At 47.8% G+C, this 27,067-nt stretch overlaps 1 protein-coding gene across 2 annotated transcripts in view; it reads right to left on the reverse strand.

Moving 5' to 3' along the window:
- Nucleotides 1-365: 365 nt before the first annotated feature.
- The window catches only part of DLGAP3 (discs, large (Drosophila) homolog-associated protein 3), a 58,319-nt gene continuing 31,617 nt past the window's right edge, over nt 366-27,067 (reverse strand). For both annotated transcript variants that reach the window (XM_012642251.1, XM_012642252.1), the window contains 7 exons: nt 18,264-18,477; nt 17,702-18,015; nt 17,217-17,302; nt 3,099-3,583; nt 2,322-2,413; nt 1,905-2,048; nt 366-1,214 (listed from right to left, as the gene is read on the reverse strand). In XM_012642251.1, coding sequence (XP_012497705.1) covers nt 996-1,214; nt 1,905-2,048; nt 2,322-2,413; nt 3,099-3,583; nt 17,217-17,302; nt 17,702-18,015; nt 18,264-18,477 — 1,554 coding nt within the window. In that variant the 3' untranslated portion in view covers nt 366-995. The remainder of the gene's footprint in view (nt 1,215-1,904; nt 2,049-2,321; nt 2,414-3,098; nt 3,584-17,216; nt 17,303-17,701; nt 18,016-18,263; nt 18,478-27,067) is intronic.

The raw sequence follows: 27,067 nt of genomic DNA on the forward strand, positions 1-27,067 counted from the left end.
AACCACACTCCCTGTTTATTGAGCACATGCTGTGTGCCAGGCGAGCTCCGTGCTTCCCTCTTGGGGAACCCTGGGAGGACTGGGAGCAGAATGGGAAGCAGGGAACTAGGCATAGTGGAGAGGTTCACACCCTCCCCTCTTCACCTCACCTGGACCCTTTCAGGAGGGTCCAGGTCTTTATTGCAGCCACCAGGGGTTCGAACCCCCTGTCCCCCAGCTGGCCCATTCCTGGGAGGAGCTCAGGCAATCCCTGCTGTCCCCAAACCAAGAGTGTGGGCTTCCCGGCCCCCTTCTCCCTCCACCCCCATCAACCCCACACACGGGGCAGAGGTGGCTTCTTCCGGAGAGAGCAGCTGGCTCGAGTGCAGTTCTGCGTTTTATTTTTCCTGGGATACTCACGGGGATGTGGGAACAGCCACAGGTGTGGTGAGGGGAAGCCCCCATCTCCCCTCCCCAGCCACTGGGAAAGGGGAGAGGCCCAGGCACCCTGGTCCTGGGTTGGTCCAGCCACTGTGGTCCCTGGGCCCGGTGGGCTGAGGGCGGAGCCCCGGGGAGGGTGGGACGGGCTCCTAGGCGGGGTTCGGGATTCTTCATAAAAAGCCACGAAGCTTGATCCCCACGAAGCCCAGCCCCGCGGGGTGGGGGGACGCAGAGCCCAGATGGGGGACCTGGCCCGGCCTGGCCCGTGGGGGGATATAATGGCAGAGATGGTGCCCAAGGGAGGAGGTGGGGACAAAGCGTCGGACCAGGTGGTAAGGGGTCCCGGTGGGGGTCGCAGGGCGGAGAGGCACGGCCCCCTGCCCAGCCCGGGCGCCTCCGCGTGGGGTCAGGAAGGTAAAAAACCCACGAGAGTGTGACGGGCAGCAGGAGCCGGGGCGTGCGGTGCCGGCGGGGCGGGCGCACGGGGCGGCCCGTGTTCACAGTGACCTCGACGCTGGGTGTACAGTACGGGTAGAAAACCGCGGGCCCGGGCCGGGCTGGGCGGGCCGGGCCGGTCACAGCCTGGTCTGGGCCTCGGGGATGTAGATCTCGATGCTGTCGGCGCTCTCGGTGGCCGAGCTGTGGCGGAAGGAGGCGGCGCGCTTGGCCGCCAGGAGCCGCTTGCGCGCTTCCTGCCGCTGCCGGTCCACGGAGTCCAGGGAGCGCTCCTTCACCGGCACGCCCCGTCCCCGCAAGGGCTTCTTTGGTATCGGCGGAGGGACCTTCTTCTCCTCCTGCCGGGAGAAAGCGGCGGCTGAGCTGGGGCGGAGAACCACCCCCGACACAGCGATTCACCCCGCTACGTCCCCCGCCCCAGGGGACAACGAGAATCGTGTGGCTCCGAACGTGGAAGCGCTCAGAATCGGCCCCGACCCCGTGACTTGCAGCCCCAGGTGCGCCTGTTTCGCCAAGGTCAAAACCCCGCGTTTTTCATCAAAGCAAGAAGAAATCGAGCGCCCCCTGGTGGAGCCGTTCTCCACAGCGCGCATCGGAACGCTGAGCTTTTCAGACCCGGCGAGGCAATGGGGGTCCACACACCAGGCCCCTGCGCCCCATCGCAGACATGGCCTAGTGAGCCGGGGGTTGACAAGATCCTCAAGGCTCTGCTCTCTATGCCTAGGCCCGAGGTGAAGACAGTCTGCCCCTGCTGAAAGGTCTGGTTCTGCTCCCTTAATCTGCACCTGGCCAGGGTCACCCCAAGGCAGCCACTGGGTTCTGGCAACTCAAGCACTGGGGCCAAGCAGACGGAAGTGACCAGGAGTGTGGTCATTCTGGAAGGGGATGGTCACCCATCACCTGCCCAAAGCTGCCCTTGCTGCCCGTGGGTCTCTTCTCCTGGCACTCCCCTCGACACCTCTTTGAGTAAGGGGACTTTTTTTTTTCCAGAGGCTAGGCTCTTGGCTTGAAGGGACACCCCCGCCAACCTTAGGCTCCAGGAGTTTCCAGCTGTTGGCCTTGAGTTGCTGTAGCTCCAGGAACTTGAGGGTCACATCCTCGATGGAGAGCTGCAGGAGGTCCCAGAAACCCGCCAGGTCCTGGAAGGTGGGCACGGGGAACGCAGTGGGGTCCTGTAGCGGAGGGAGACAGGGAAAACACAGTCAGGAAAGTCTGAGCCCCAGTCAGGGCCAGAGAAAGCCCTTTCCACCCTCACCATCAGGAAGTTCAACCTGGGAGAGTGGGGCAGGGGACAAGAAGGATCCCAGGCCTCTCCCTCTTGGGCACAAATCCCTGGCCCCAGCTCCAGGCATAATACTCAACAGCTACCCCTGCAGGCACACACACACACTGAGTCACCTGCCAGATACACACACCTGGCAGGCTCTACTCCTGTGGGTACTCACCATGCTTTGCTGACACAGCCGGAAGAACTGCTGAACCTTCTGGGACAGGAGCAGTTGTGTACTGCCCACGGCACTGCGGATCTTCTCCAGGACTGGAAAGCAGAAGGAAGTTCAGGAGGGGAATGATGCAGCTCCCTCCCCAGCCTCCAGGGTGTCTGCCCTCAGTTGTTTGGCACTGTCTATCCATCAGTCTCCTCCAGCCCCAGCCCCAGCCCATCCTCAAGTTCCCAACAAGCAGTTCCTGTTGCACTTCACCCAGGAGACTGCATCCCCGGACACTGATGCTCCTTCCTGCACACAACCTCCATTTGTCGAGTGCTCAGCCTCCTGCGTTCTTTCTCCCTGCCGTGTCTCCCTCCGAGATGCAGATCAGCCCCAGCCTCGCCCGGCAGCCTTAGCCAGGGCACTAGCTCTGACCGCCCAGTGGCTGAACTTTGTCACTCATCAGTGCGTGACTCCTTGGCTCATTAAGAATTACTTAGTAATTTCACGTCCACGACACTTGTCTTCCTAGTCACGATCCCATCAGCTTGGGGACTGTGGGGTAATACTGTGTCTCCCCTCAGACTGGACTCAAAGGGAAGGGCCATGACCTCCCTGGGGCCAGGACCATGTCTACTTAGCTGAATCTCCTTCATCTGCCTCAGATGTGATCTGACACTGTGAACTGCCTCCCCTCTGCCTTGAAGTCCTGGTCCCACCTCCTGGATCAGATGTAGATCCCCACACCAGTCCAGATTTGAACAGAGGCCCCTCGCGCCCACCGCGGGGACTCACTCTCCTCGGGCAGCTCATAGTCCTCCGCCTCACGCTCCATCTGCTGGCACCAGTGCTCCAGCTTCTCCACCTCTGCCCGCAGCATCTTGATGAACCACTCGCCGTCCCGCGGGCAGGGGGACGTGCGGCCTGAGTCGGGGAGGCTACGTGAACCGCGCTCCATCCAGGAGTCACGGCGGCCGGCCCCGGGGCCAGGGGTGGGGGCAGGGGCAGGGCCGGGCGACCCATCGGTGGCAGGTGGCTCGTACGGCAGTGGGTAGCCCTCGCGGTAGGCCCACTGGCCCTGCGTGTGGACGGTGCGGAAGACTGAGTAGGTGGGGGCCCGGGGTCCAGGCTGGGGCTCGGAGGCGTGCCTCTGGAAGGAGCGTCCAAACTGCAGGGCCTTGTCTTCTGTGGCCACCGTGGCCAGGCCTGCCAGGCCCTCCAGCTCCAAGTCTGCCTGAACGCCGGCCGTCACACTGTTGGAGCGCTTGAACCTCGCCCGCCTGGGGAGAGAGGTGGCTGTCATCTCTGCCCCTGCCCAGGCTCATCCCAGCCCTCACCCCCACCCCAGGCAAAGGGAAGGGAACAAAGAAGGGAATCTACGAAGCGATGGACATTACGCACTTTAAATATATTAGTTCTTCCAACAGATAGGTACATAATGTACCTACCTATTGCACTGCCTCTAGACAGCGGTGATATGCAAACCACTTAACAACCAGCACTCCATGGACAGAACAGATGCTGGAATATACCAGTCACAGCAGGCACAGACCAAAGTGCTGGAGCAGCACCCTGTAGAAGCTGGATTGTGGGGCAGACCAGAGGGGCCAGGGAGGTGGCTCTTTACCAAGAATGCAGCAGTAGTTCAGTATTTCAACAAATGTTATGTCCATGCTAGTTTACACCAGCTGTACTAGTTGTATCCTCAGCCCTACCTAGAGATGAGTAACCTAAGCCCAGAGAGGCCCACAGTCACCCAGCTTCAAAGGAGCAGAGCCACGGTTTGGACCCAGGGCTGCTGGGCTGCACAGTCTGACCACATTGCACTGTACCAGCTGCTGGAACATCACAGGAAGAAATGCCTTGGAGCAGCTGGGGCTGCAGCTGGGGGGACTTCTCCTCTAGGGACCCCAGCAGCTCAGCCTCAGAGCCTGGCCAGACACAGCAAGCCAGTGCCAGTGGAGCTGAATTAAGTTGTTGGCAGGAATGACATAGGGCCTGGAAATTTCTTGCCTTCGAGTTAATAATATGCAAATCCTATGCAAAAGAGAAAGTCTATTGACCTTGTTCATTTCCCTCCCCCACCTTGAGTTCAGAGTTCTTTTCTATAACGAAGTCAGTGGCCCCCCTGGGACGTGTGAGGTGGGGCCACACAATACTTTAAGAAGTGGGAGTCAGGAAATGCAGGAGGTGGGGGATGAACAGAAGTTCAAGGTCTGGAAATTCAAGGACCACAAAAGAAAGGCCCATGTATCCTGAGCTACCTCCACCCCTCCATGGTCAGGAGGGAGACGGGTTTGTGGAGCCAGCTCTAGGGGTCCCTCCAGCTTCCCAAGAGATTCTTCCAACCCCCGCAACTTCAGCCTTTCTCCTGCTGCCCAAGCCTGCTCTCCCTGCCTGCCTGCCTGCTTGCCTCCAGCTGGCAGGCTGCCTGCTGGGAGCCTGTTGCCATAGAAACCAGGCCCAGAAGGATGCTGCAGGACCCAGGAAAGAGAGATGCACTCGTGTGCAGTCTCCAACAAGCCCTATGTCCCAGCCCCCACCTGGAGAAAGAGGAGAGAGAACATATCCTCTTTGCCTCCCACATAGCCTCCCCCTTGGGGTCTGCCCTGTCCTGCCCTGGTCAAGACTTGCATCACCATCTGCCCTGATGATCCGTTTGGCCTCCTTTCAGATACCTCTGCCTTCACTCACACTGCAGAGGCAGAGCACCGGACAAGGAGTCAGAGCTGAGTCTTAACACTGGCTTTCTCGCTGTGTGCCTTTGGGAAGTCACTGACCCTCCATCCAGGCCACCCAATGTGTGTGTGTGTTTAAAATATATTACATATTATATATAAATATATACATATCTCTCTTAAAAAAAAAAACCACAAACATACACACATATATATATAATTATAGAGATAGATCAGTAATTGCCAACCAAGGTATCTCCTCTCCCTAAAATTATACCTTGCATATTTTAAGATCCAAGGCCCAACAATCCCTCCCCAGTCCACCCAAGACTGCAGTAGTCTTCCTGAAGCTGAGCTCTGCCAGGTCATTCTCCTGCTCAAAACCCTTCCATAGCTCCCCATTGCCAAAATGATAAAGTCCAAACTTCCAATGCTGCCATTTAGCGGAGGCCCTCATACCCTGGATGGTATATACATCCTCCTCTTCGACCTCATCTCCCCCACATTGTCCTCATTCCCCAGATTACACGTGATCCTGACTCTAAGCCTTTGCAGATGCTAGGCCCCTGCCTGAGATGGCCTTCCTCCTCCTCACGCCCTGTCCATTCCCTGCTCAAGTCCCGCTTCCTCTGTGAACCTCCTGACTGCCCCCAAGACCATTCCTCAGTGCCATACCCCCCACAGCAGTCCTGCCTTCAGAGGCAGTCTTGTCATGTGGTTAAGTTTTTCTGTCTTTCTGGTAAGAGTCTTGTGTGTCTAACTGAACTGATAGGATGCACCTTGGCTTGCTCTGAATATTTTTATGCCTTTGAGCTCCAGTTAGCCTGTGGCTCCTTCACAGCTTTAGCAGTTGCAGACCACAGAGGTAAAGGAGAGGTTTGCCCCAATAAATACGTTCCTGAATATGTGCCATGCCTGCTTGCTTTCCCGTTATCCCCGCTAAACAGGGGTCTGTCCTTCGGCACCACTGCATTCTCTGCCTTTCCCTGTGCTCTGAGAAATCCTGAGAAGCACACTCCATCTTGATGGAAACAGCCACACAGTCTGGGATAGAAGCACAAAGTGCCCCAGGCTCCGGGCTTCTCAAGTCACTGTCCCAGCAAGCTCTCCCATGGGTCTGCCTCAAGGAAGACCAAAGATGCTGAGGAGCTTATGGGACGAATGGAAGCAGAGTCCCCACCAACACTCCCAGCCAGGGGCCAGAGGTGTGTACAGCACAAGCAGGACTACGTCACCCTTGTGCAAGTGGCATTCAACACCAGCAGTGTGGGACAAGATCACCCCAGAAAAGAACAGTGCATCAAAGGTCAAAAGATCCAAGGCCCTGGGGAACATGGACATTTCAGGGACAGGAAGAGACACTGTGGCCCACAGAGGAGTCTAAGCCAGAGCAGAAGATGAAGAAAAGCATAAGAAAGTCACCTAAAGGCAGATAAGGGAGAAAAAGGTCTCGGGAAGGAATGAGCAGCGAGCATGGGAAACGCAGCTGGGAAGAATATAAGGTGCCCACTGACTTGGCAATGTGGCAGCTACTGGTGATCAGAGCAAGAGTGGGTTTGGTGGAACGTGGGGGCAGACACAGATACAGCAGGTTGTCAGGAGGGGGAGAAAACTTGTCAAGACAACTCTTTCAAAGAGCTTGGCTGAGAAGGGAGGAAGCACGAAGGGAATGTACTGTTAAAGGAGGGGTGTTGTGTTTGGGGTGGCTCTTGCGTGCCATGTCCTGCGGGGAAGGGACCTGTGGGGAAGGCAGAATAATGGCCACCCAAAAGAGGTCCACATCCTGATCCCCGGGACCTGTGTCTATGTTACCTTCATGGCAAAAGGGACTTTGCAGGTGTGACTGAGTTAAGGATCCTGAGATGGGGAGACTGCCTTGGAGTCCCCAGGTGTAGCCACACAGGTCCCTGTAAGTGACGGAGGGAGGCGGGAGAGTCAGAGGAGGAGCCAGCACGACAGAATCAAGGTTGGAGTGATGCAATGTGAGGACCCAGCCCGCTGTCGCTGGCTTCAAAGGTAGAAGCGGGCCACGGGCCAAGGCACGCAGACGGCCTTCATAAACTGTGAAAGGTGACAAAATGGATTCTTCCCAGAGCCTCCAGAAGGGACGCGGTCCTGCCAACACCTTGAGTTTAGCCCACTTTGAAACCCAGCTGGGCTTCTGACCTCCAGAAATGTTAAGACACTAAATCTGTATTGTTTTAGTTCACTAACCCCGTGCTAGTTTGTGTCGGCAGGAATAGGAAACTGAAACAACCTGCAAAGAGAAATTGATTGAAGACAGAGGCAGCAGCCTGAGGAACCAGATATAAGGGGGATTAAAAAAAAATAACCTTCTCTGAGCACTTAGTATGTGCCAGGCTCAGCGCTTTACATGAGTAAATATGCTCAATGCCCACAAATAGTCCCACAATAAGGGTGTCAGCATCATCCCTACTTACAGATGAGAAAACTGAGGCTTAGAGAGGTTAAATGACTTCCTAGGATGGAGACAGATGTCTCAACCTCTGAAGCAGGGCTGCTGGAGGAGGCAAGGGAAGAGATGCCAGCGAGTGGGAGGTGGGTCTGGATGGGGACAGAGGTGCCACCAGTTGACCTCAATCATCGCAATGACGGAGATTTGGGAGCGGGCTGGGGGAAGGAATGAGAATGAGCAGCCCATGTACTCTGGAGCCTTGCCCAGGTCCAAAACCCAGCTCTAGGGACGGTGCCTTGTTTCCCCATCTGTAAATGAGAATGATAATAGTACCCGCTCACAGGGTTGTTGTGAGATAATATATGGAAAGCACTTAGAACAGCACCTTGCCTTCCCATTGTGTCAGCTATTACAGACCAGCAGGACGGTCTGTGGTGCTCACTGAAAAGAGAGGGAGCGAGACAAACACAGCAATCCGAACGCAGCGCCGAGAGCCCAGCGAGGGCATTGTGGTTATTAATTACGATGATTGCGCTTGGTCATTTCCATCTGTTCTCCCACAGCACTCGGAACAAAACCTCTTTTATACTCCATATCACATCGTATTGTGGTTCATTATTTGCATATCCGCCTCCCGCACTAAATTGAACAGTTCCTCACACAGAAACATTGACCGGTGGTTGGATGGCTGGTTGGAAGGATGGCAGAGACCACTAATTATCCCCCAACATCCATTCTCCCTTTCTTCCTTAGTAACAGAATCCCACAATTTTAAGCTGGACCCATGTACACTTTGAACAAAGATTCTTTTCCCAATATCCCTTACAACTAGGTGTAACCATGTGGCTGAGTTCAAGCCCACAGGATATAAGCAGAAGTGGTATGTGCACCTTCCAGAAAGCGTTCTTAAAAGGAGGGGGTATGCCCTTCTTTTTGCCTTCCTCCTTCCTAATGAACAGAATGCAGACATGACGGCTGGACCTCAAGCAGCCACCTTGGAACATGAGTGGGAAGGCACAGGATAAGGGTGGGGGGACAATAAGGTAGAAGAAGCCTGGGTCCTAACACTGTGGGGCACCCACCAGACCTCATCTAACTCTCCCTGGACTTCCGCTAATCAAGAGAGAAATAAACTTCTATCGTATTTAACTCACAGTCAAACTTTATCCTAACTATAACAGATGAATTTTCAGAGTAGTGACGTTCAGGGCTTATGTCCCCATTCAGTTTTTGATTTGGCAATATTTGCTGTGGCCTTCACCGACAGCTGTAGGCATTGATAGAAACTGGCTTCAGCTGTGAGTTATCACTAATGTGTAACGATGCGTTCCCAGTATTTTCTCCCTGAGCCTTTAAACGAGGCTGTGGAAACCTCCTCCCCTCGAGTTCTTCAAGGTAACGATTACATTTCCTGATGATTCTGCCAAGTTGTTACTGTAGTTACTTCAGGGAGAGTGTCTACTGTGATTCTCTAGGCGATGACATAAAAGCCTCCGGGAAGAAACCGGACTGTCCCCAGAGACACGGTCTCCAAGGAATGCTCAATATCCAGAAGTTGTCAAGAGGTTTTTCCAGGAGTATTTGGCAGCAGGCTGGCAGAGTGGGAGGGGCACTGGGCAGGGAGGAGGAAGGGCAGTGACATTTCGGCAAGGCACAGCCACCATGTACTAGTTCCTACAGAGCTCCTCTCTGAGAAGGCATCTAAGAGCTTAAACACATGGTCAAGCAAAGCAGGAGTCCCTGCATCCACCCCCCACCCCCAGACTGGGCGCTGACAGTGACGCCAAGGTGGGGCGAGGGTGGGAGAGGTAAGAGGGGTGGCGAAGGCCAGTCAGGAACCATGCTGGAGTTAAAGGCTAAGGAACGAAGGCAGTATCTGCGCCCAGGCCTCCATTCGCAGTCAGCTCCTCGTCGCTTTCGCACGACTGTTCTTGGACTAGAACTTCATGAGGAAGGAAGCTTCCTTCCCAGGGCCTAAGGGGCCATTCTTTCAGCACATGCCCTTCCCAAGGTCCCGAAGCTAGAAAGGACCATAATGCTAAGGAAGGGATGGGCAGGCCTTGCTACACAGAGTCCTCTGGGTGGCCCTGGGTGGGCACAAGTGGGCGTAAGTAGGGTTATCAGATAAAATACAGAACTCCCAGTTAAATCTGAATTTCAGATAAATAACAGGTTTTTTTAGTATAAGTATGTCCCAAATATTGCATGGGACATGTTTCTACTATAATTTATTCCTTGTTTATCTGATAATCAAATTTAACCAGGCATCCTGGGGGTTTATGTTTGTTTATTTTGGTGGGTTTTGGTGGTGGTGGTGGTTTTGTTTTTGCTAAATCTGGAGTTTAAGGTAAGTTCTTACTGCGAGGGATCTAGGGATCAAAGATACAAGGGAACCTCATGGTTAGGGAGAGTTGGAAGCAAAAATCATATTTTCTATGAAGGCCCCAGAAGGCCCCAGAAACAGCCTTTTTCTTTATGATTTTTTTTGAGATGGGGGTCTCACTATGTTGCCCAGGCTGGTCTCAAACCCCTGAGCTCAGTCTCCTGCCTCAGCATCCTGAGTAGCTGGGATTGTAGTCATGCACCACCACACTCAGCAAGTCTTCCATTATAATAGTCAGCAAGGACATCTGATGCATTATTTTATTATGGCCCAGTGTGTTCCGGGTATGGGAAGACAGGTACAGTAAGGATGCCTTGAGACAGGGCTAGTAACTGTTTAAATATGTTTCCTCTCACCACAGGGCCTCAGCACATACTGATCCTTCTGCCTGGAACATACTTATGTCCCATTTTCACTTAGTTAATTTTTGTTCATCCTTCATATCTCCACCCAAATGTCACTTCCCCAGGGCAGCCATGCCTGACTCCTCTGACCTTCTATTGTACACACTCATGGCTCACATACCTCTCCTTTGTGGCACCTGTCACATTTGACATCATTTATGAGATTCCTAGGTTAACACGGTGGTAAGCTTTGCAAGGGCAGGGGCTGTGACAGGCTCTGCCCACCTTTGTCTCAGTGCCCAGCATAGTATTTGGAAAATAATAGGAATCCAATAAATACCTGTGGACAAATGAATCTTGGGTGGGGGTGCAGTAGAAATAGAACTGAAGGGGCACCAGCCCCTACCCCACACATACTAAGCCAAGCCATCGCTCATGATGGGCAACTGGAAGGACCCACAGAGAACTTCTAGATATAAGGGGCAATAAGTCCAAACTCCTCACCCAAGAGGTTAGCAGGGAACATCCTGAAAAGCAGAAAAGGAGAGACCTTTCCTGCTTAGTAATTTTTTTTTTTAAAAGACAGGGTCTCACCCTGTCACCCAGACTGGAGTGCAGTGGCACAATCATAGCTCAGTGCAACCTCGAACTCCTGGGTTCAAGTGATCTTCCTTCCTCAGCCTTCTGAGTAGCTGGGACTATAGGTGCACATCGCTGTACTCAGCTAATTTTTTATTTTTTTGTAGAGACAGGGTCTAGCTATGTTGCCAAGACTGGTCTTGAACTCCTGGCCTCAAGCAATCCTCCTGCCTCGGCTCTCAAAGTGCTGGGATTATAGGTGTGAGCCACTGCACCTGGCCCTGCCCAGCAATTTTTAAAACCAAAGTACAGAGACAGAGACAGATACTGGGATGAGCCAAACAGGAGTAAGGACAAGAGAGTCTGAGAAAATGGGGTGGCAATGGGCGGGCGGCTAGTCCTGGATGTTGGCCTAGCAAGGCTGCTGGAATTCATGGCTTGCTGTTATGCCCAGTTGGGTCATGGTGTGTGGTGAGTCAGACTTAAAGTGCCAGGGACATAAGGGACAGAAAGGACTGGGCACGTGGATAACGAAGGATGCCTGCAGCAGACAGGCGGGAGCTTGGCCAGAGAGATGGGCCAGATTCCCCCTCTCCCAACCTGTCACTCCTTCTGAACTCCCAGTGTGATCACCTGTCCTAGGCAATTCGGTTCTTTAGACACATATTCAACACCATCTCCCTCCTCAGCCCACCCCATCCAGACCTTACCAAACGCTTGCACAAGAGCGAGGAAGACCACACTCTCTGCCTGGCCCTGGCCTTCCCTTATATCCACTCCAAAATACTTGTCAAATGGGTCCACTTCTCTCTGCATCCACTGCTATTAGCCCAGTCTAGTCCACTGATCAATACAGCATGCTGAACCAACTTAGGAAGCCCCCACCCATGCCCCAAACACATAGAAATGCTGGATGAAATAAAATCAAGAAGGTGTTTTTGCTACTATGCCAAGCTTGAAAATAGGAAAGAGAAATCTTCAGATACCAAAGCAAAAAGGAAATTCAAAATCTGAGTAGTGAGAGAGGGTTCTAAGCCAAGTGAGCCACAGGGACATCGGGCCAGACATATGCTAGAGGCTAGAAGGAAATGCTGAGGGAGGATGAGAGGAGAGACCCCAAACCTGTGCACCATGAGGAGTTGGAAGGAGACCCCGTGCAGAAAGCCAGCAGCCAAGAAGGTCTGTTTCGTTTACAAACCTGAACTAGAAAACTCATGCTAGTGATTTGGGAATGTGGCCTGGAAGTAGGATGCTGGGAAATCAGAACATTAAGGCAGCTTTGTGGGGAGGTGTGGGGTTCACAAGAAACCTCAGGCTGAGATACTAACTTTAAAACCGGTCCCAAGCTCAAGCAGTACATCAGCATTTAGGAAACTGAACCCATGAGGAAGGAGTGGGTTGTAACAAACAATAGTGAACATTAAATGCCTAAAACATGTTCATAAATCTAAACGACTAACCCATAAGAGCAGCAACAACAGCTGATTTAGCAGAGACTTTGAAAGAGGTGTAATCAAAATACCCAACAAATGTAACATGGAAGATGGGAGGAGAAAGTTAAGGAAATTGAAATGTTCCACTGTTTTTATTTTGTGCCCAAGAGGGATAGAAATACTAACAATTTTAGATTTTATTAGAAAAATATGAAATTAAGTAAATCTGTGAAATTTGTAAGGGAAATCACTACCAAAATGTAAATTTCCCAACCAGTGGAGGGAAGAAGAGAAATAAACTCAAGCAGCTCAACAGAAAATAGAAAGCAGGAGAGGGGGAAGCAAAGAAGAAGCATGTCGACTAGAACATTTTTAAAGTGATGATAGAAATGAGTCCAAATAAATCAGTAATCAAAATATATCTAAATGGATTAAATATGTCTACTAAACTCCAGCTACATATCACTTCTAAGCAACACATCTAAAACATAAGGATAGAGGAAGGTTGGAAAGGAAAGGATGGAAAAATATATTAATAAATCAGAAAATTAACCAAAAGAAAGCATTCATAGCAATAAAATCAGGCAAAAAATGACTTCAAGGCAAAAATCTTTAGTAAGGATATAAAACACTCTATTTAATGATACAGGAGCCAGCTCACAGAGAAAATACAATAAGCTTGAATGCTTATAAACTGCACACTCTCAAAAATTAAGAAAGTTACCAGAGAAAATAATACACCTACGCTCCATCACCCAGGCTGGAGAGCAGCGTGCAATCATAGCTCACTACAGCCTCCAACTCCTAGGCTAAGGTGATCCTCCCATCTCAGCCTCCTGAGTAGCTGAAACTATAGGCGTGCATCACCATGACCAGCTAATATTTTTTTTTCACTTTTCATAGAGATGGGTCTTGCTATGTTGCCCAGGCTGGTCTCAAACTCCTGGCCTCAAGCAGTCCTCCTGCCTCAGCCTCCCAAAGTGTTGAGATTACAGGAGTGAGCCACTGTGCCCAGCTGACGGTGAGACCTTTTTTCAACATAACTCTCTCAGAACTAGCAGATCAAACATACCCAAAAAAAAGAAGCATAAACATTTGAAAAATATAATTTATAAGTCTGACCATATATATGATATATAATATATATGATATATGTTTCTCTGATGGAGGAAACTTCAAAAAATTCTAAGGAATAAATATAGTACAGACATATGCTATGACCACAATGTTGCAAATTCAGAAATCGATAATGAGTCCAGGCATGGACTCTGTCTCAAAAAAAAATAAAGTAGTAGAAAAAAGGAAATATTAAAGGTTGCTCACCAAAACCAAAAACTACTACTTTAAAAGACTAATAAAATACAATTTACAAAATATATTTAAATGATAAAATATGCAAACCTCAGGCAAGGCTGATCGAGGAATAGAGGTAAGGCATAACTACATGGTATTAGGAACAAAAAGGGAGCTCTAACCTAGAGATACAATAAACATTTATAACATTATAATACTATGAGAAAAAATATTTTTTGCCAAAAGTTTTGAAAACTGTCAATTTTTGTAAAATGGTCCATTTTAAAAAAATACAGAAATCACCGAAATTGACTCGAGAAAAATATAACCAGAATAGATCAATAACCACTAAAGAAACTCAAGCTATAGTTTTAAAAGTTTCTCCTATCCCAAAAAGGCATCAGGCCTAGATAGTTTTATAGGCAAACTTTACCAAATCTTGAAGAACAGATCATTCCTACTTTACACAAATTATTGAAAAGAACAGAAACATAGAGAAAGCTACCAAATTCATTTTGAGTCTAGCATAACCTTAATACCTGAACTGAACAACAGTAATAAAAACAAAATTATAGGCCAATAGCACTTGTGAACATAGATATAAAAATCTTAAAGTAACAACTATTCAAAAATCTAGCAGTATATGTAAAAATAATATAGCAAGACTGTGACAAAAACTGCTAGAGCTTTGTATATCCATTCTTGTCTTTGTCTTTAACCACACGAACTCTGATTTTTAGCTATGTACTTCACGCCTTGCATGCTGCTTCCCAGCTAAAAGACTATGCCTCACAGCCTCACTTGCAGCCAGGTGCCACCCTGTGATGAGGTTTTAGCTGATGTGATGTAGGTTAAAATGTGTAACTTTCGGGAAGTCTTTTTTAAAAGGAAGGACTGCATCCCTCTTCCTCCTTCCCAATGCTCAGAATGCAGATTTGACTGATGGAGCTTGAACTTCAGTTCCTTGGACACAAGGTGATGTACAACATAGAAGTGCCTGGGGTCCTAACACTGCCCTTCTTACCTCCAGGCTGTTTTTTTTGTTTAAGTGAGAAAGAAATACACTTAAGACACTATTGCGGCTCTGCTATTCACAGCCAAATTTAATCCAAACTGGTAACGGGATCAAGCAGGATTTATCCCAGGAATGGAAAATGTATTGATATAATTCACCACATTACACATGGAAGGAGAAAACCTATGACCATCTAAGTAGATTCTGAGAGAGCATACAATAATGTTACATTTGCATTTTCTATTTAAAAAAAATAAAAATAAAAACTCTTAGCCAACTAGGAATAGAAGTGAATTTCTCTAACCTGACAAATGGTATCCATCAAAATTTGCAGCGAACATCATCTTGAGAAGCATATCCACTAAAGTCGGGAATGGAATAAGCATGCTACTACTCAGCAGTGAACTAACTGGATGTCCTATTTAATGCATTATTACAAGAAAAATAAATTTAAAATACAGATTTAAAAGAGATATCCTTATTTATATCCTCATATAACTGACTCTATAGGAAACCCATCATGATTTTCAGATAACCTATGAGACCTAGTAAGAGAAAGCAGGAAGGTCGCTGAATACAAAATCCATACACAAAACATAAGTGTTGCCATATACTAGCAGTGCCCAATTATAAACTACAATACAAAAAAAATATACCAATCACAATAGCTACCATAGTGTAAAACATCACCACCTTCTTCTGAATCATGAAAAATCCGCCTTTCTCATTTCTACTATTGTGTTCTTCAAATTCATTCAGCAGCTAGTGATCTTTTGTAAACATAAATCAGATCATGTCGCATTCCTTTAAAATGTAATGGCTACTCATTACTTGCAATTAGCTTCCAGTTCCTTATCATGCCCATGCTCCGCATGACCTGGCCCCTGCCCATTCTCCCATTCCCTCCCTCACCACTCTCCCGCCCCACTCCACACCAGCCACAAGAACCTTCTGTCAAAGTCTTTTCCTGCCCTAGCACATCTGCATATGCTATTCCCTCTCCCTGGACCACTTTCCCCCCAAATCATCACCTGAGTGTTCCTAGTCAATCCTCAAGTCTCGGCTTAAAGGTCACCTGCTTAATCTAAGTAAGGTTCCTTCTCTTTTATCTCCTCCTTTTTTCTTTCACATTTCCACCATAATGTGCAATAATATCCATTATACCATAATGCATAACATATTTTTATTCATAGATAATTTATTCATTGCCTCGATTTCCCTCCAGACCATAACTTTTATGAGGGTAAGACTCATGTCTTTGATGCTTCCCCAAGCATTTAACACATTGCCCAGGAGCTATCATATAACAAATGCTTAATAAGTATTTGATGAATGAATGAATCAATGAATGAATGACAGAGTGTGCTGATTTAGCAGGAGTGTCAGCTAGAATTTCTACTGCACTCTTCCCAGGATTGAGGCTTGTTAGGAGGAATGGGGGACCACCCAGGGACCTATCTGGATAAGGGGGCAAAAAGCCTCTCAAGGGAGTGAGTAGGGACACATGGACTTGGTTTATGGTCCATGGGGTAGGATTCAGAGCATAGAGTCGCACCCATCCATGAACCCTACCCCATCTCTCAAGAACTCAAGTCATGGATTTGCAAATTGAGTAATCTTTATGGCATAGTAATCTGTAATCTTTACGGCATAGTAAGAGTTTGTGGGATGGCACCTTTAGGAGTGATGGAGGCAACAGCTTTTTGCCACCCTTGATGAAGGCATTTACAGCCTCAGGAGCACAAGGAACTTCAGGGAACTAAGGCAAAAGTGGAGAAAAATGGTGAGTCCCATAGGAACCCCAAGAAGATTTGATCAGGCACACACACAAGCCATCCCCAGGGGTTCCCAGAAATAGTTGAGGGAGCTTTGGGGAAAGTCTGAAGGCTCAACAATGGCCACTAGTAACACAGCTTCGAGGGGCTGCTGCTACTGGCACGCTCCAGTGGGTGTGGCCTGGGCAACTCAGATTACCATGAAACCCTACAGCCAGCTCCAGGAAAGTTCCCAGACACCATACCTAGAGCCACTGGACTGATAGCATAGCAGCCTGGAGGGCAGATGGGCCACTGTGGCACTGCCGCATGGTAATTAGAGAAAGTGTCTCCCCACAGGCACCCAACAATGAGAGGACACTCTCCACTATTCCCTCCAGAGCTCGCAATACTAATTCTTCAGTTGGAAATTAAGGAAGCAATGTTTCTGAGGCCACCTAATGCCAGAATTAGGCACTGGTAATTCTACTATATCAGGTACACCACAGACTCAGGCATATAACAGGTACCCCCCCCCACTGGTTAAATGCTTGTGTGAGCCAAGTGAGGAGGAGTGTTGTATCTGCCAGGGGCCCCTGAGAGGCAATCTTCCTGTTTATTTCTTTTTGAGCTCACATGCTTGTACATCACAGGATATAATGAGGGATTGGAAGAATCCTGTTATCCCCTAGAAAGGACAATTGTTGGAGCCTTGCTCAGCACCTACTTATTACCTTTCCCTACCTCTCCTTCCCCTTAACCACTGTATAGCCCCTGTCTGCCTCTAAGCACCTGGGATGGGCATGGGTACAAGGAGAATTCATGTTAGATCTGATGACTACTCTGGTGACATCTCTGCAGACACCCTCTGTGGCTGCTCTGACTCCTCCCCAATGAAAAGTCCTGGTCTCACCTCCAGGAAGAGAGGGTGCACAGGGAGACTGGGCCAGTGAGGACATTATGCAGCCCTCTCTTCCCATACCCCAAGGAAGCCTGAGATGTCCCCACTGTGACCTACCTCTTGTCCTCTTCCACCTGCACGCCTATGGAGTGGAACTCTCTTCGGCTCCTGTTCTCGGTGTCCGAGTCTGAGATAGTCTCCACCTGGAGGCAGGGAGGAGGGGTCAGTGACTGGGACCAGCCAAGGGACGAAAGCCCTTCCCAGGGAGAATGGGCAGCAATGGCTGTGTCCCACGCCAGCTGGCAGATCCTGACAATCTGCCTGAACAAGATGCGAGACCCTGTAGGTCAGAGGCCTCAAGGTGGCAACCCCTGGGCACTGCTCTCCACTGGCCAGTAAGAGCCACGGCACCAAGACGAGAGACGGGAGAGAGGGCTGGGGCTGGCCGGAGCAGCCCTGTCGATGACCAGGCGCGGGGTCTACTTGCAGCTCAAAGCACGCCAAGAAAAAAGGTCTACGTATCCAGAAGGCCCCTTCCATCCCCTCAACCCATCCCCCACCGGCCTGGGCATGGGCCTTCGTCGGCGCCTCCCCTTGCCTACCTGCACCCCAATGGACGGCCGCCACTTCCGCTGCCGCGCCAGGCTCCGCAGCTCCTCCCTGCCAGGGATGGTCTTGATGATGAGTGTGGGGGGCTTGGGGCCGGCCCGGGGCGGCACCGGCGCCAGCTCCAGGGTGCGCGCGCCCATGGCGGGGCCGTCCAGCCCGTCGGCGGAGCTGCAGCGCCGGGCGGGGCCCTCGGCAGCCGTGAAGCTCTCGTGGGCGGAGTCGGTGCTGCTCTGGGCGGTGATGGAGATGCGGGGCGGGGCCTGGCTTCCCGGCGGGATGGGGGGCGGGGCCTTTCTGAAGTTGAAGGCTGCAGCGGGCGAACGCAGAGACCGGCGGGTGAGCAACGCGTGCGGCCTCGCGGCCCCACAGGACCCGGCAGCCACGCGTACCCCACGTGTGCTACACAGAGGGCCAAGGATTGTTCTCCCCGTCGTCCGGCCCGGGCAGGTGAGCGATCTGCCCAGCGCCACACAGCACAGCCGAGGCGGGGCCAGATCCCGACCCCACGCGCGCCCTCCAACCTAGGGCCCGGCCACGGGCAGCGGGCGTACTCACAGGAGCCGGGCCTCCCTGAGACAGAGGCAGGGGCAGCAAGAAGGGGCAGGCAGTCGTCGTCTTGAGAGCAGCCGGCCTGGATGGCCCGGAGGTAGCTGTGGCTCCGCATGCGGAAACAGCCAGGCAGGTCCAGGGCGTCCACGGCCTGGGACTCAAGCTCCCCAAACACGGACCCGCACACGGCCTCCAGCTGCTGGTTCAACTCGTCGCTGAGCTGGGGGTAGGGGGTGGGGAGGACAGTTAGGAGGTGCTGGGATGGGGCGGGGGTCGCTGAGGCGCTTTGCCTTAGGAATCCATCTAGATCTGTAGCGGCTGTGCCTCTGAGTGACTTTCTCCTGCATTTTTGGACTAAAAGAATCCCTCACTCTGCAAGGTAAGATGGGGGCATCTATGCCCTGTGTTGCTTCCCAGGCTCTAAACACCCCCACCTCCACCCCACTATGCCTCTCCCTGGTGTCCACCTGTACCCCAGGCTCCAGACCACCACATTTCCTCTCTACCTAGTCCCTGCCCCTCACGTTTCTCTCTCCTGGCCCTGACAGAAAGGACCAGGGACCTGACGTCCACCCTCCTGTCCAGTATGGGGGTGGGGACTGCAGGAGAGGACACCTTTTAGTTTATTATTTATAATCCACTACATTACAAAACTGATAGAAAGCAGCCTACAGAGATATATACCAGGTGGCAGGACAGAAATCAATGGGTATGTGAAGGAGCAAAAGTTATTAACCTACAAATGTTCCAAGCCTTCCTCCACCTGCCCACAAACTACGGTTCTGACTTGACTGGCAGGTTCCTTCCTTGTCCTCATCCTCTGAGGAAAGCTCGGCCATTGCTGGATAAGGTTCTTGTTTTTGTTTTTGTGGTGGTGCAGAATCCATAGTGTTAAAACAATTAAAGAAAAAAGCAAACAAAAATTTTGTTCATGGACCCATGCTGCACACCACCACACTAAGACTAAATACTCAACTTACATGAGAAAACTGGCACAGAGAAAAAATAAAGGTAGGAAAAAGTGGTGCCAGAGGTAAGCTCTACACCCAAAACACGGGGGACAAAGTCCCGAACATTGCCTAGGATGCGTACATATCTGACACTGAGCTTCCAAGTAGCCGAAGCATCGAGGAGCATGGCCTGAGCGTTGCCTGCGTGGGCTATGCAGCGAGACCCACCTGGATTCAAGTGCTGGCTCTGCCACTTCCTAGCAGTGTGGCCGGGGGAAGTTAAAGTTTTGGGGCCTCAGTTTGCTGACCTGTCAAATGAAAGTGATAGGGGCACCATCTTCACAGGGCTACTGGAGGACTCAAAGAAAAACATGTGAGGCACTTGGTGCGGCAACTGGCACACAGTAAACCCTCAGTTAGTGGCGTGTGAAGGTCTCAGGGCCTTCCTGGTAAGCGCGGGGCAGGTTTCCATGAGAACCACAACTATTCCTGTCACTAAGCCTAAGAGAAAGTCCCCTGTGGATGGTTATGTAGAGGCCACTGGATAAAGTCACGGACAAGGTCCTCTATAGCAACCCACAGTGAACGTAACAGCAAATATCCTACAGCTGCATCTTGTAACATCTCCCTGGAAAGACTCATGGCACCATATTTATGTGCAGTCAGCAGAGGGTCAAAGGAGTGGCTTGATCCACATGTAAAATGCAGCTCCATATTTCCATAACTCAGCCTCCAAAACATGATTTCACTAGATTCTACCTCAAAGAGAGCAGAAATTTCCATTCCATTCTACTAATGAGCAAACTAAGACACATGAATTGTCCAAGGTAAAGCTGAAATTAAATGCCGTGTTTCCTGGCTCACATGTAAGGCTGATTGAGCATCAGAATCTCCTGGGGAGCTTAGTAAACCCACATTAACTCAGGCCCCATCCCCAGAATCTGAACCCAGGGCTCTCTAACTATATGCCTTTTTTCTTTCTTTCTTTTTTTTTTTTTTTTTTTTTTGCTTTGGCTGCTTAGAAGCTCAGAGCCAAATTTGCTGGAAATTTAGATTCAGTAGTTCCAATGTGGGCCCAGTAATTAAGAAGAAAAACTGTCGGGTCTTCTTTCTGCAGCTTTTTCTGAAGGAACTTCACTGCAAATGTATAGAAATCACAGGGCATGGAAAAATCAATCCAAGTTGCTTTGGATTTATCTTATAGACACTGAGGTTTGAAACTTAATCACATTTCATTTTTTTTTTGCTTTGGCTGCTTGGAAGCTCAGAGCCAAATTTGCTGGAAATTTAGATTCAGTAGTTCCAATGTGGGCCCGGTAATTAAGAAGAAAAACTGTCTGGTCTTCTTTCTGCAGCTTTTTCTGAAGGAACTTCACTGCAAATGTATAGAAATCACAGGGCATGGAAAAATCAATCCAAGATCCTGTAGAATTTAACTTTGACTGGCACGAGCCACACTTGCGTGGCAGCTGTGGCGCTCACCATGACTCCTTGGAGTCTACCTCTCAGTCTTTCTATTTCTGGACTCTGGGGCACCAAGGACAACAGTTGCTAGGGTATTTCCTGAAACTCAGGAACTGAACTAACTCCTGCTATTTCTGGGTTAGGTTCAAGACACTCCCCAACTAGAATAAATCCAGCCCAGAGAGTCCTTCCTGGAGCACAGGAGAGCTGATCTAACCCCAGCAGAGAGCATTCTGGTCTCAAGTCTGGATACCAGGGCTGGAAGGAATCTCGCTCTGTAATATATTTCCTTATCTGCAGCCCTCTTCTGTGTGTAAAGCAATAGGCATACTATCTGCACTGCATATAGTTGATGCTCAATAAACATTAGCTACTACTATTAGTGGCAATAGGTCCTTAAATCACAGTGACAATGCCACTAAGAATGAGAGGCCTCTCTTTCCCAGGGGTCTGAAGCTCTTGAAATCCCACCCATAGGCTATACCCACAATCAACTCTATCCAAGGCAGATAGAGGGAGGGTGAGCAACTCCCTGGGGCCAAACACCTTCCAGCTCAACAGGCCAAGAGGATCTTCTGGGGTTCAAAGAAGGGACCAGGACCCAAAGGAAACACAGAGAGTCATACAGACTCTCTGATGAATATTACACCCAAATTGATCTTTACTATATTACAAGTATAAAATTTTAACATCATACTGTGAATATTCCCATTATCCCTGCACTGACTTCCACCCTGCTTCCCCCAACCCCCACTTGCAGGAGAGTCAAAGTCAAAGAATCCTCTCGGGATGAGATTCTTAGCCTTTCTCCAAATCAGACGCAGCATCAGCAGCCATTTCCAAGCTCATGGAATATTTAGAGAAAAATACTTTGTGTCTAATTGAATACTGTCCATTCTAGAGTTAGTGGGTCCAGCTGGGGCCAGGCCACATCCCACATACTTTGCATGTGTTATTTAGTTTAGATAACCTTTGGAAAACTCTCCCATTTCAAAACACTGGATAAAATATAACAAACGTCGTTTTATATGCATAGCTGAGCTCACAAGAAAGCAAGATAAGTCCCCAGGGAACAAAAGCAAAGAGGAGACTGGAAAATCAGAATATTAACTGTGTGAGCCAATGCTGCAAACAGCCCAGGAGGCAGGAGGTGCGGACAGGGATTGCTGGTCTCAGTAAGCAAAAGGCTTAGGTTTTAACACCCACTCGGGCACAGGAGGAAGGCTTTGGGCCCACATGAAGCGTGGAATTGGAAATGAGAACCTGCACGAAGCAAGGGAAGAGGAAACCTTTGAAGAAAATGTAGACTAGAAAGAAAAATCAATCATCACCATGGGCTGATGACAGGAAGCTGATCTGTGGTACAGGGACTGGGGGATGGGAAAGGAGGCAACTCCCCTGAGAATTTGTGCCACAAGCTGGTGCTCACACAGACACAGGACTGTGGATCTGCATGAACCCACAAGGGCCAAACCCCCCAAATTAAAAGTTAACATAAAATAGTACCAGACCAGAGATGTTCTAACAGAAGCAATTGCAAAATATTTCCTGGGGGACCCACTCCTAACCGAGGCTGTGCAGGCTTCCCACATGTAAAGGAGGATGAGTGAGCTATGTGGTAGACAACCTCTAACCCAACCCCTAATGACCTCCACCTCCTGCCACTCACACCCTGTGTAATGCCTTCCTCATGAGTGCAGGCTGGACTTACCGGCCCACTTCTAATAAGCAGAATATGGCAGATACAAGCGATCTCACTTCTGAGATTAGGGTACAAACAGACTGTGGTTTCCATCTTAGATGCCTTCTTTCTGTCTCTCTCTCTCAGAGCCTTTGCTCTGAGAGAGGCGAGCTGCTATGTTGTGAGTAGCCTGTGGTGAGTCTCACTGGCTACTAGCCAGCGAGGATCTGAGACCTGCCGACAGCCACGTGAGTGAGCATGGCAGCAGATCTTCCCCCAGTCAAACTTCGAGAAGGCTGAAGCCCTGGCCCACCCTTGAGTGCAGCTTTGTGAGACACCTGACCCAGGTGGCACCCAGCCAAGCTGCACTCAGATTCTGGATGCACAGAAACCGTGAGCTAATAAACATTTGTTGTTTTAAGACCCTACAATTGAGGATAACTTATTACACAGCAACAGATAACGAATTCAAACTGTGACATAAACGAGGACTGAATTTTATTGAGTTAAGCCATTGAAGATTCAAAGTTTCTCTGTTACAGCAGTTAATGTTGCCTCAACTAAAACAAAATAGCTTTTAAACTATGTTTAAAAGTTCTAAGACTTTACTTTTTTATTTCTTTGCAAATTCAGCAGACAGGAAAAAATTTCTAAGACTGTAAAGGTAAAACTGAAAACATAAGAGAATAAAAGCTTAGAAAAAAAGACTAGAAAGATTTGAAAAGAAATCAAATCAGATTTCTAGAAATGAAAAAAAAGTCAGTGAAATTAAAAACACAATCCATGAGTTAATAGTGGATGAGACACAGCTGAAGAGAAAATTGATGAACTGGAAGATACACCTGAAGAACTTACCCAGAAGGCAGCATAGAGAGGAAGAGACAGAAGCTATAAAGAAGTTAAGAAACACAGGAAAGAATAAGAAGGTCCCACATACAACTAATAGAAGTTCCAGAAGGAGAGACTAGATGGAATGTGGAAAAGGCAATATTTAAAGAGATAATTATAGTGGTTGAGAATTTTCCAGACTTTTGACTTCAGACATGACAAAGTGAGAAAGATGTCAAATCCTATAGCCCAAACCAACTACAAAGCTGGACAAAACTGTCAAAAACAACCATTTCATCACTCTAAAAATCAATCAAATGCATAAGACAACAACAACGAAAACATTTATTCATAAAAATTACTGACCTTTTTGTAAGAATAGCATGACCCTGTGGTATCCTTGCCTGAGGCTGCTCCCATTCCCCAAGCCCCCAGCTCTATCAGTTGCAATAGTTCAATAACGGTGGTGCAGGCTGTGAAAATTAGTTGCTTTACTGCCACTGCCAGAGGGCTCCACTGAATTTGGAGCATTGTCAATTACAGTATCAAGAACAGAGAGGGCCAGCAGCACTACTAGGCTGAGGTTTTGGCACTGTTCAGAGCAAGCAATAGACTGGCAGACGAGCCAGAGACTGGACAGGAATTCTAGGGGAATGAAACAGGCATAAGGGGTTTGATACGCTCTCCACATAGCTTAGGTTAACTAGAGGTTGGGTGAATGCACAGTAGAGACCAGAGAGGCTCTGAGCCTCTCTTGCCTCAGAATCTGTATTCATGCACAGAAGAAACACAAAAGAGCCTGGTGAAGAGTAAAAGCCAGGCCAGTCTTGAAAACAACCTGAAATTTGCCCTCCCCAGCCCATACATAGAACAGCAGACAAAGAAAGGAAGCCTTACTGGCCTGAGGTTTTTGAGCACAATCTCTGACAAATCTTTGGCTAAACACTAAGCTATGCACATACAGGAGTAACCCCTAGGAAGCAAAGCTGGAAAAGAAAAAGGAAAAAACCTGAGTGAATTCATCAGATGCTGCATTTTGCAGGGAAGACAGATTTCACAGATTTATTCCAGGAATTAGCAAACAAATAAATAAAGCAATAACAATCTTCAAGAGGGAAAAGCAAGAATCCAGAGTTGCTGTAATATATTACCTAAAATGTTCAGTAGTCAACAAAAAATTATGAGACGTGCAAATAAATAAGAAAATGTTAATATCCTTAAATGTTGGATTTATCAAAGACTACAAAGCAGCTATTAGAAATATATTCAAAGAACTAAAGGAAACCATATTTAAAGATTTAAAGGAAAGGATGACAACAATGACGTCGTGAATACAAATCCCAACAAAGACATAGAGTTGTTGTTTTTTTTTTTTAAAGGAACAAATGGAAATTCTGGAGCTGAAAAGTACAATAACTAAAACAAAAAGTTTACTGGGGGGCTTAACATAAGAAATGATCAGTAAACTTGAAGATAGATCAGTATAAATTACCCAATGTGAAGAATGGAGAAAAAAAAGATTGAATAGAAATGAACAGAGAGGCTCAGAGACCTATGGGACAACTTCATGCATACCGACATGTGTAATGGAAGTTCCAGAAGAAGGAGAAAAAAAAGTAAGAGAGAGATAGGGGAAGAAAAAAATGTTTAAAGAAATAATAGCCAAAAACTTTCCAAATTTGATTTTTTTAAAAAATATTAATCTATAGATCAAAGAAGCTCAATGAACCTAAAGTAGGTTAAACACTAAATGATCCATATTTAGACACATTACAATCAAAATGTTGACAGCTGAAGACAAAGAAAATCTTTTTCTTTCTGTCTGTCTTTTTTTTTTTTTTTTTGAGACAGAGTCTTGCTCTGTTGCTGAGGCTGGAGTGCAGTGGCACAACTTAGCTCACTGCAGCTTCAAACACCTGGGCTTAAGTGATCCTCCTGCCTCAGCCTCCTGAGTAGCTGTACACATTACCACATCTGGCTAATTTTTAAAATTATTTTTAGAGACAGGGTCTTGCTATGTTGCCCAAGCTGGTTTCAAACTCCTAGCCTCAAGCAATCCTCCCACCTCAGCCTAATCCCAGTACATGGGATTACAGGTATTAGTACCACAACTGCATAAATAACTGGCTTTTCATCAGAACAGCATAACACCAGAAGGCAGTGGAATAGTATATTCAAACTGCCGAAAGAAAAAAAAAAAACTGTCAACCAGGAATTCTATATCCAGCAAACTATCCTTCAAAAATGAAGTAAAAATAAAGACATTTCCAGATAAATATAGACTGAGGAATTTATTGCCAGAAGACCTATCTTATAAGAAATACTAATAGTATTTCTTACCTTAGATTCAAAATACAAATAGGTTGAAGGGAAAAGAAGGGAAAAAAGATGCACCATGCTAATAGCAACCATGAGAGAATTTTCCAGAATTGATGAAAGATATGAATCCTGAGATTTAGGGAGAACACACTCAAAAATATCACAGTGAAACTGCAGAATACTGAAATCAAAACAAGATCTTAACAGCAACCAGAGAGAAACGAAAATTACCTACAAAGACAACCAGGTTGACAGCAGGCTTCTTAATAGCAACAATAGAAAACAAAAGAATATCTTCAAAACACTGAAAGAAAATGAATCTTGACCTAGAATCCCCACAATAAGCTAAACAATATCAAACAGTGAAGGTAAAATATATTTTTTATTAAAGACAGAGTTTGCTACTTAGAAACAGTCACTAAAAACTTACTAAAGAATATACTTTAGGAGGAAGAAATAAGATCCAAGACAGGTATAGTGAGGAGGAAAAAAAGTAAAGATGTGAGCACATATAATCAAGTACTAATAACATAAAAATAACAGCAATAATAAAGACGAATTTGAGAGGTTTAAAGGTGAAATTAAAATACTAGGCAACAAGTACATATAAGAGGGGAAAAGACCATCAAATTTAAAGTACCCTAAGAGCACTTAAGTATTTGTGGTGATGGATATGTTAATTAGCTTGATTTAATTACTTCACATTTTATTTATAAATCCTAACATCACTTTGTACCCCATAAATATACATAACTACAATTTGTCAAATTACAATAAAAATAAAAAGTAAAAGAAATGCTGAAAGAAATCAAAGAAGAACTAAATAAGTGGAAAGACATCCAATGTTCAAGTTAGTAATACTTAATATTGTTAAGCGCACAACGGACTGGGCAACATAGTAATGAGACCCCCACCTCTACAAACAATTAAAAAATTAGCAGGGCATGGTGGCCTGCACCCATAGTTCCACTACTGGGAAGACTGAGACAGGAGGATTGCTTGAGCACAGAAGTTCGAGGCTGCAGTAAGCTATGATAGGCTGGGCGCAGTGGTTCACACCTGTAATCCTAACACTCTGGGAGGTCGAGGCGGGAAGATTGCTTGAGCTCAGGAGTTTAAGATCAGCCTGAGCAAGAATGAGACCCCGACTCTACTAAAAATAGAAAAATTAGCCAGGTGTGGTGGTGTGTGACAGTAGTCCCAGCTACTCAGGAGGCTGAGGTAGAAGGATCCCTTGAGCCCAGGAGTTTGAGGTTGCAGTGAGCTACGATGACACCACTGCACTCTACCCAGGGCAACAGAGTAAGACTCTATCTCAAGAAAAAAAAAAAAAGAATATGATACCTCATAAATTGATCTACAGATTCAGTGCGATCTCTCAAATTCACAAATATATTTTTTATATATATCAACAAGCTTCCCCCAAATCCATATGTATATGCAAAGGAAACACAAATCACAAAGCAATCTTTTAAGGAGTAACAAAATCCTATGATTTAAACTTACTGAAGTCAATCATCACTACAAATTTACAGTAATCAAAGCATAAGGTAATAGCAGAAGGGCAA

This window comes from Propithecus coquereli, unplaced genomic scaffold, assembly GCF_000956105.1.
Source record: "Propithecus coquereli isolate 6110/MARCELLA unplaced genomic scaffold, Pcoq_1.0 Scaffold178, whole genome shotgun sequence".
NCBI classification, from domain to species: Eukaryota; Metazoa; Chordata; class Mammalia; order Primates; family Indriidae; genus Propithecus; species Propithecus coquereli.